This window comes from Lampetra planeri, chromosome 25, assembly GCF_965212315.1.
Source record: "Lampetra planeri chromosome 25, kcLamPlan1.2.h2, whole genome shotgun sequence".
Taxonomy (NCBI): Eukaryota; Metazoa; Chordata; class Hyperoartia; order Petromyzontiformes; family Petromyzontidae; genus Lampetra; species Lampetra planeri.
In genome coordinates, this window is record NC_136131.1 from 4,952,853 (window position 1) to 4,963,464 (window position 10,612).

Consider the following 10,612-nt stretch of genomic DNA (forward strand, 5'->3'; position numbering starts at 1 on the left):
CGTGGAACCACTGAGATCCTCGTTTTTTAATCCGGGTTTCAGCCACTTCTGATTAAACCACTTTCTCGAGGGAATTAGCGAGTTCACGGTGTCGGCCCGTTCACCAATAATGACAAAAAAACGTGTTACATTTGCTTCTGCATTTTGGCTAATTTCCAGATCTGAGGATGGAACATTGGCTCAACTGACGTGTGATGATCATTGCTATCGGTGGCGTAGCGGATCGGAAAGAACAGTCTGTTCTGCTATAACGTGGTAGTTGCATTCCTGAAGAAAACCACATTATGGAAAAAAAATCACGTTGTAATAAATAATATATGATATAGGGTCAAGCACAGTCCGTGATAACACGTGAGATACGTACGCAGGCTGAGCAAAGACTGAGGAGCGTGGGTAGCATCTAGTAGCATCCAGCAGCATCCCGCCTTGTGCGATGCTACGCCTGATGAGGCTGGTTGTAATTACCGGCGAAACGTTGTACTCGAATTGTACATTTTATGGGTTTACTCTCCAACACACCAGTGTGCTGAACTAGTAACTAATTGGAATGTTTTGTTTACTGGACAAACCTTACTAATTGGCTGTGTCGGGTGGTGAAGGGTTTAACGACACATTTATATTTACACGATCTAACCTAAAGAAACCCTGAAGACGGAGGCTTGTGTTGCCTCCGAAACGTCGTGGTTTAATTTAATTTATTTAAATGTTTTACCTACGTGACTTTACCGAAAAAACCAAACAGTGTAAACAAACCCTCTTCTGGAGTTTTATTCTAGTTCAGTGTTGGCCAGGTTGATATGCGCGCGTCTGCGTTTTGGGCGGCACGTGCAGGCGATGTGAGCGAGGGAGAGCTCTACTCCACGCTGGCCGAGGGGGAGGCAGACGTGGACAACGCCAGCAGCAGCAGCGGCAGCGCGGACTTCACCAGCGAGATGCACTTCTACGAGCAGGTGGAGGACACCAAGGATGGCGTGTGGCTCGTGCAGGTAACGCTTTCTCTCTCGCTCTTTCCTCTCTCTCCTCTTCCGTCATCCATCACATTTCCCCCGCACCTTCGATTAGCGCGGTTGGCTACGAACGGTGTGAAATAAGTTCAACGTACATCAGTACATCCCAACAGGGCCAATAAAATAAGTGCTGCTTTGTGTGAAGTTCAAAGTGGTACTCCTTATGGGGAGACTGCTTCCTCCCCACCCCCAACAGAACATGAATGCAGCTTTGAATAAGGAGACACGTTCACTTTTGGGTAATAACAGTTCAACACACGCACGTGGCGGCTGCGTGAGGATGATGCTGAAGGAACGTTTCCCCTCGTGGTCGTGGCGTGTGCGAACTCAGTCTGCGTTGCTGTGGAGCGTTAGGTGTAAAATCACACGTAAGTGGAACTCTGTTCTGCGCCTCCACACGTGAGTCCAAATATGCTTTAGTCCATACCCTCGTGTTCACCATGGTCCATTTTGGTCAACAAATTAAGTAAGCAGGCAGTGCGCCTCTTTACATCTAAAAGTAGATAAATATTGCAAACGCATCCCATGAGCTGCTCACAGGGCTGTCCATAGGGGGGGCGCAGGGCCCGTAAATCCCAGTGTGTGCCCCCCCCCCCATGCCTTGAAACTAAACCGGAAGTATTACATCTGACGCCATGACGTCGAAGCAGGGGGGCTCGCCAGAGCACGGGACACTCGGCAATCGCTCCGATTCGCCGTACCCTAGGGGACTACTCTGCCACTCGGCCTTCTCGGAGTTCATTATTTCAGGAGCATCGGTTCTCTACACAAGCGATTTGTGGACCAGTTTCGACGTGCAGCGTCTCATCAGCAGAGCCAGGCTTGCTCAGACAGGTTGTATGGAAGGGAGCACTTATTCCTTGCCCCCACCACAGCTGGTCCACTGTTATAATTCACTGCACCAATATTTATTGCTGGACGAACAAGTATCAATTATATACGTGGGCTTTCACGATTCATTATTAGTTTCTTTTGTATTAGATGGTGGCAGTATAATGTCACAGACAGTTTTAATAAATGACATTGCTACACGATCCAACCCCAAAGAAACTAATTACGAATCATGTCTCAATTGTGGTTATCAGGGGACATTTATCGTGGTCATTATAATATGTGAAATGGTCGGCTTTGTGCCTTTGTGCCAGAACCACACTGGGTACTGTTGGGAATTGAGTGTTTTCATTTGTTTCGTCCTCTGTGGGGCACAGATCTCATGCAAGAAGAAACACTTCATGCTGGAGCCGAAGGAGTGGAAGGAGGTGGTCAAAAAAGTCTCCCGCTTCGGCATACGAACAGGGACCTTCCACTGCTCCCTGGATCCCAGGTGAAGATGATGCATTGCTGGCCAAACATTGCACACAGCAACGTATGTTGATCTTCTTTGGCGCACCATACGTAGCCAACCGTGCTCATCAGAGGAGCGGTTGGAAGGACAACAAACCTATATACCCATTTCAATCACAGCAGCTGTAGGTTTTTTTGCATTGGGGAAAAAACTTTTTTTTACAGTTAATACATAGCGTACAATACCATTGTTTTAATTATTATATAAAGGCAGTCCGTGAGATATGAACGTCCATGCTTACAAACAAACCGTCGTAAGATTTTCTAAATTTTAACCAGCCGAATTGCGTTGGATTGTAGTTACGAACCGAACCGCGGAACGATATTGTTGGGCGGAGCGATCCTCCGCGAGATGTAATGAGTCCCACCATCCCAATATTTCTTCTTATTTATGAGTTTAACAATGCTTCCCTGTTTTGTTTAACCATAACACATCCTATAACACTGACCGAATAAACAATAAAATATTGAGTTTCTGAAATACAAACAAATGTATCTACGAACGCATCTCAGGAATGTAACCTGTTCGTGTCTCTTGGATTTCCCTTCACTTGATACAGTAAATTTAGCTGTGACGGTCCCACCTGAAGACGGAGACTTGTGTTGCCTCCGAAACGTCGTGATTTAATTTAGTTATTTTCATTTATTATTATTATTTTATTATAATTATTTTACCTACGTGACTTTACCGATGTAGTTAACATCTCGCCAACGTTTCCTCCGTCATTAAAATTTATAGAGTGGTGTTTTTCTCCGTTTGTGACCCCTGAACCTGTGCTGGAAACTTGGTCTCGTGCCTCTGGCTGTGGCCAGTTTTCCATAATCACGAGTACCTATTGACTTCCCACAATGTTGGTACTCAATTTATTGACCCCACAAGGGTGACGTGTCCGAGTCAGTCCTTGAAATGGAATTTAAATCCATGACCTTGCAATTGTGAGGCAGGCGCTCTATCACTTCATCGGTACTTAGCAGAAGCTGCAGATATATCTAACAGGGCAGCTGTATTTCTGTACTAATATCCTAAGTAATGTGGAGTATCAGAAGTTTTCCTTCAACTTTCCCTCTCCATACTCTTTGGTTCTTTCGGTGAAGTCACGTAGGTGAAAATAAAATATAAAATAACTAAATCACGACGTTTCGGAGGCAACACAAGCTTCCATCATCAGGTGGAACAACCACAGCAAAAATGTTTTTACTGTAGTGGGCAGAGAGAGTTGTATGTGACGAGTGATTATATAGGGTAAGAGCAAGGGAGGAGGAATGAGGGGGGGGGGATTAAGCTGTTGTCGTTATTTACTGTTAACCCGAGGTAATTAGGATAGTATCATATTAATCACATCCTTGTGGATGCAGTGGGGAAGCTTGTGTTGCCTCCGAAACGTGATTTATTTGAGTTATTTTCATTTTTTTTCACCTATGTGACTTTACCGAAAGAACCAAAGAGTATGGATCCTTGCAGTCACGAAACCTTCAAATCTAGAATTTCCCTCCAGTGTAACATTAGCACGTGTTGCTTATACGATAACTGCGTTTATATTAGGTGTGTCTATATCCACCTTCCATTATTTTACATTACTACGATACAGTATTTTCTTTATTGTACAACATACGTTTTGATGTATATTTTGTACAAAAAAACATTTGAGACCTTTGGAATGTGTCTTACTTTTTATACGCTCTTTTTTCTACGAAGCTTATTTTTAAGAAAGATTGAATGTCTCCAAGACCCGTTCCCGCACTAAATAAATAGATCGATAATAATTTATACCGAGAAAACATTGCGGCACTCAGTTCAAGGTTGATTTTGCATAATGCTGCCGTGAGTTTGAGCACAAATTCGATACATTTTTAGGTGGCTTTATGTCACAATTTTAACAGTATTTTATCGGCATGCTCGCACTGCACAAATAGACGTTTACAATAGAGTCATAAATTTACCTCTCCCCTTCATCCATAAATTGAGTTTTCAGCACAGCCAGAATAAACAAATGCTAAATTCGTGAAGAAAGTTTCTAACAATCATAATAAAACGTATTAAATATAAACAGAACTACATGTTTTTATTGGCTTCACATATTAAAAACGTATAAGACCATCAACCTATTGTCTTTCTGGATAAATATTACCCAGCAGCAGTTGTCTAAGCAAGTATAGAGTGCTCATCAGCAGACTCATTGAACAAATGTTACCGGATTACCAGATGTTACCGACTAGGGCGCTCCATATGAAATATGTATCTAATTAATACATTCGGTTGTTAGAATTGTACCTCGGCTTACTCGCGGTGAGTAGAAACAATAACAATTGTAGCGTTAAACGGTTGTACGTCGCGTGAGAATTCAATTTGTTTCATTGGTTGTCGGGTGATGGAGGATTCTTAATGACACAAATTTGGTCGGATCGTTCGGTAGCGACCCAACCCAAAAATGAATTACGAATCGTAACATTGGCTGCAAAAGCCTGCTACGTGTTGCGTACATAAATTCATTCTGCATTGCCGTGGAGAATTATGGGTAAAATGTAAAAAAAAAATGTTTGTTTTACTTCCAAAATGAAGGGTAGTTATTGATGTTCCACTTTTGAGTGTCTCCGTGTGATTGGATGTCCGTGCATTTAGTCATTTATTTCATTTTGCGTGCACGGTAATTCAAAACAGTAGCAGCCGCCAAATGTTTATGTAGCAGGTGGCATATGTGTGATTACAAAATTGAGTTAGACTTCATTTTCCGACCAGATTTCAAGTCAATAAACTAAATTACGGTGTAACATAATAACATTTGGAACTTGTAAATTACCAGTGTGTACTCAGCGAGTGCCTTTGTTGTATATGCTTGTAAATAGCCTTACACATTTCTCAAGCTTCCTCATAAACAGGGTTATCGTCTTAACTGTTTTCTTCGGATTCTAAGACTTACTTGCCCCCCCCCCCACCCTGTATTTTGAAAGAAAAAGTTGTTGGCGCCTCATATAATCCGGTAGATGTGTGTCTTGCTGTGTGACCTGATTTATATAACTTTATTGACACGAGGCGCAAGAATGGGATGTCCTATTTTCCTAAGCGTCGTAGAATCCGGAGTGATTGGCATATATGAAACTCTGAAAATTCTTCTTGTTGCGATGTTTATTGCACAACCTGGAACAGCCTGATCAGCAAGAATACCTGAATGGAAGGGGAAAAACATCGTGACCAAACTGGATTGGCTTAACTCTAAACAGTCCTGGGATGCTCTGAATATCTTAACGCCAATGGGGGCAGTATTAATCCATCAATGTGCAGTGTACCATGCTGAATGTTCTGGATAATGTTATGGGTATCTGGCAGGGTGGCATTGTGGCCAGGGGGGGTGTTTGCGTCACACTCAGAAGGCTGCGAGCACAAATCTTGGTTCACAACACGTTCCTTCGGAGTGGGCAGGTAGGAACTTGGTTGGACAGCGCATTCGTAAGATCCGTGTCACGCGGCGCAAGCTGCGTGGGGCGGCACGTCACGTGGTGCTGAGCCTGCCCGAAGCGCTCTATGAAATACAAATCGAGGGCGTGGCTATGCACGACAGACAGACAAATAATCCCTGGTGGGCAGTGTGGAACTGTTGTTCCTACCTGTAATATATATTTCGACTGGAGGAATCCTATGAGCTATGAAGCTCTTTCTCACAGATGTCCGGTAGGGGGCGGGTCAGTGGGTTAGATCAACAAACAATACAAAAAACGATATGAGAGCTAGATAGAGGAAAGGTAAAGCACGTTGCAATAAATAAATAGTACAGAAGTACACATTGCACAAGTACATTGGGGGTCGACTCAACGCCATCGTCCTGTCCAGGTTCTGTAAATTTATCACCACTTTGTAGGAAGTAAAGAATGGTGTCACGTTGTGTGACGAGCCCCCTGCCATCAGAACGTGGAATTTCCCACCAAAAACATTGGGCTGGGTGTGGAGGCGGCGGCGGCGGTACAAATGGCATCGCAAACTCTAATATGAACCTGGCGAACAAAATTCTATTACCCCGTCCGTGGCTAACATCAGCCACAGGTTTTATCTGAACCGGTGCTGCCCTAATGCCAACCTGCACTGGCCGGTGTGGTAAACTATGGTCAAAACAACACAGCATCGCCACATGGGAAGGCCTTGATCCAGATGCGGATTGAGAAAGGGATGCTAATTATTATTTCTCGTTATTATTAGCTTGTCTTTAACCAATTCTCCCGGTATGGACCCATTGTTGTTATATCTCACGGTTGGCTACGTACGCTGCGAAATAAGTTCAACATACATACGTATATCTCAGAAGCTAAACCAGGGTTGAGCCTGCTTCGTGCTTTGATGGAGAATCGCTATGCAGAACACAGGCACTGCAGGCTGCTGCGGGGACCTATGTTGTCAGCGGAGGGCAAGCACGGCAACATCCACCACTAGGCTCCCACATCTCTGCTCCCCACTTTTACCAACCTACACTGACCAACCTTGGGGAAATATGGCCCCACGTTGGCGTAGGGAGGCCCTCAACCAGCAGGAGATTGATACAATGGCTGTAGATGCATACGTGACATTATGAAATCAGTGCTGTCATAGCGGATGAGCAATAGGCTGGATTTGGAAGCAGTCGCCCTCCAGCAACAATGGAGGGCAGAGGGGCGACGCACGCAACAATGAGCGGAGCGCCGGGCGGCTAAAACGCAGAGAGTCTGCACTGTGGGGAGCACAGTTGGTGCATCTGTTGGTCATCTCAGTCAGTGAACCCATGGCACCTGCTGTCTGTTCTGTGATCACCTGCCAACAAGCCTTCGACACTTCACGTGGCATTAAAGTGCACCTCGTATGTCACAACCTCCGTAGTGACGTCACCGCCACTTAGTGACGAACTGCGGTTGTTGTTGCGATGAGCTATTGATCCTTTAAGCATGAAGGCACTAAATTTCGATTTAAAGCTTTCGTGACTAAAGGGATTCATCTTCTTGGTTCTTTCGGTAAAGTCACGTAGAAGGGAAATAATAAAATAAAATAAATAAATGATAATAAAATACAATTCTCACGACGTTTCGGCTACAACGCAAGCAGCCATCCTCAGGTGAAGAACAGGTCTGTTGGAAAGACGCTGTCTTTCCTGTCTTTTTATTATGTTTTATTTGTATTATTTTATTATTTCCCTTCTACGTGACTTTACCGAAAGAACCAAAAACATGAAGGCACTCTTATTTTTGACTGTACGAAGTTCTCTACGCTGATGTCTTTCCTGAATGTGTGATGCGTCATTGTTGGCATTTGCCTTGCAAATTTGCTTACAGGTTCTGCATGAAGCGGGGATGGCTTGGACCAAGTCTCATTATGGCCGTGCCTCTCACGAACACCTCCAAGGGAAAGGTGGTCCTCAAAGGTAATTTAACTTTCATTCGAAACGTAATGGTGTTGCTCTGAACAACATAAAGGGGCATATTTCTATCCAATAACCTTAACACCATGTATAATCTTATGATCTATTTCAACCCATCGTCAAAAATTCTGATTATATCTATGTTTTTAAATATATACACGTACACCTTCAGTGCGTGCCAATTATGTTCATTGCGCTGTGGCTTGCTTTCATCGTCCAAATGCGGGGAAATTAATTACGTCTTTTTTTATGTGAAAATGCATTCCATTGAATTTAGTTTTTTTTCTCTGTGGCTTAATTTTTATTAAGTTCTCATAAGTCTGTCAAGGGCAATTCTGGCTGTGATTCTGCTTCTTTCCCAAGCAACACAAACATTTATCATTCATTGGAAATGTGGGGTCGATATTTAACGTGCTATAATTTGGCCATGACACACTATGACTTTTTTCATATTTCCATTGCCAGGAGGCCTTTACAAAGTCAAAGTACAGTATGTACATTCACCTAATAATTGGATCGCATTCCTCTCTCTCATCAGATATGAGCACATGGTGGAAATTCCTCATTCCCATGGCATTTGCCATTCTGTAGTATAACCACTGTTGACTTCCCATAATGAAGCACTGCATCAAGCCCTAACTGGGATTCGAACTCAGGTCTTCTACTCGTGAGTTGAGGACTCTTGTAAATGTACTGAGGAAGAGGAGGGAGCGATGCACATGATGAGTGCACGGTGTGGACTCGGGAAACTTACCGAGGCTGGAGAGCAATGGGAATACCCACAGCCGGATGGTGGAATACCGTAAGATCGGCAGATTGTGTATGGTGTGGTCAAGTGAAGGCACTCGCACCTCTTCCAAGACGTCTTGCCAAACATCAGAGTCGGCTAAATACCCTCTAGAGAGGCTCTCCAGTATTCCCTCCGCTGGAGGTCATTCTGTTAACAGCGGCATGAGCAGGCATTTGCAGGGCTGCACCTTTACCTGACGATGCATCCTAAATCTGCACGCTTCATTCCTCCTTTTGCCCTTCATTATTTGACATTAGAGTTCCACGGGAGGGTGAAGGGACTGCAGCACATCCTGGAGTGGGTGCACGCGAGCGTGGCGGCTCGCATCGCCGCCGTGCGCAAGCCGGCGGAATTCTGGGACGAGTGGCGCAGGCTGGGCACGAGCGACGACGACGCCAAGGCAGGAAGGGGCGGCGGTGATGGCAGTGGCGGTGGCAGCGGCGGTGGCGGCGGCAGAGGGAGCAACAAAGTGGGCGCCGGCAACAGCCGCGTCAAGGTTTTCCTGTTCGCCAACCTCGACCGGCCGCCCATGTTCCTGTCGGCCGTCAGCGTCAAGTTCACGGGACGTGTGCGCTTCATCTTCGTCGACATGCGCAGCTGGCGCAAGGAGGACTATGAGCGGCGCGGGGAACTGAACCTGCGCAAGCTGCCCGCGTACATCATCCAGACGCCCGAGGGCACGTACGAGTACGGCACACTGCGAGGCGAGCACTTCTCGCACCGCGCCCTCGACATCTTCCTGCGCTTCTTGCAGCCCGAGGTAAACGACTTGTTCGTGCTCAGCCTGGTGCTGGTGAATGCCGCCGCATGGATGGACCTCTTCATCACACAGGGTGCCACCATCAAGCGCTTCGTCGTGCTCATCAGCACCCTGGGCACCTACAACACGCTGCTCATCCTGTCCTGGCTGCCCATCGTCGGCCTCCTGCAGCTGCCCCACCTGGACACGTTTTACGAGTACAGCCTGAAGTTTCTGCGCTTCACCAACACGACAAAGATAGCGTCGTGGGTGCGCACGGACTGGATGTTCTATTCGTCCCACCCCGCGATATTGCTGGGCACGTACCTGGCGCACGGCCTGATCGTCGACCTCATCGAGAAGAAACGCAAGCTGTCCGACGAGGACGACGAGATCCTGATGGAAAACAATCTGGACTGGCTGTCGAGTCTCTGGGAATATTATTCTAATTATTTGTTCCGCCCCATAGGCTCCTTCCCCAGCTACCCCACCAGTTTTTACGACGGCGACTTGGAGGACGGCATCGACATCTTGCTGGAGAGACTCGCCGTGCCGGACCTTTGGCTGCGACCGTCAATTTCGACCGATTATATAAAGTATCTGCCGACGTGGGAATTTAAGTGCACCGAACGGATTAAAACGCCGGCCCGTGCTGCCGCTTGTACACGCGCGCCCGGAACGGGCGCGGACGAGGGGTGCCGCGGCTGCTCTGCCTTGCGCGCAGACGACGACGGCGCCGCCGCCGACGAACATTCGCGCGAAAGCGGAGCAAGCCGCGTGCCCCCCCACGGTGCCTGCCCTTCGTGTAAATCCGCCGGGGCACGCGACGGATGTGACGGCGACGCCGCGCGTTTCTCCCCCGTCTGTAGTAGAAACCCCGGACCGTGCGAAAGTGAATTTGGCCGCTGCGTTTGCGGACGAGCAGGAGGCGGTGAGCGCGGCGGGGCTTTCTCCGGCGGTTGGACTGAGTCGACGGGTCGCGTGGGGGCGGCTCTGGCGCAGGCTGGAGCGCCGTCTGGGCAGCCCGACGGGCCCCAGCATCTTCCCCCCACAGACCCTCACGTCGTGGTAAGCAGACATTCATTTGTTCGTTCGTCATGTAGCTTGAGCCCATCTAGTTTCAAGAGTGAGTTTACGCCCTTTTTTAAATAATGTGTCCAGATATTTTAGCTTCTTGCAGTCGAGCAAAATACATTTCAGCCTATTATAACCCAAAAGTTAATGTGTTTTCTTATTCGAAGGCACACTCATTTTCTGTTAGGGGTGGGGAGGAAGCAGTCTCGAGATAAGGACTACCACTTTCGACTTCCCACAAAGTGGTACTTAATTTTACGACCCTGCTGGGATCTATGTATGT

General features: G+C 46.7%; 1 protein-coding gene across 1 annotated transcript in view; it reads left to right on the forward strand.

Annotated features, from left to right (window-relative positions):
- RNF103 (ring finger protein 103) overlaps positions 1 to 10,612 on the forward strand; it is a 29,485-nt gene that overhangs the window by 13,374 nt on the left and 5,499 nt on the right. The window contains exons 2-5 of the mRNA XM_078605955.1: positions 832 to 986; positions 2,216 to 2,331; positions 7,641 to 7,729; positions 8,774 to 10,323. Of these exons, the coding sequence (XP_078462081.1) occupies positions 832 to 986; positions 2,216 to 2,331; positions 7,641 to 7,729; positions 8,774 to 10,323 (1,910 nt within the window). The remainder of the gene's footprint in view (positions 1 to 831; positions 987 to 2,215; positions 2,332 to 7,640; positions 7,730 to 8,773; positions 10,324 to 10,612) is intronic.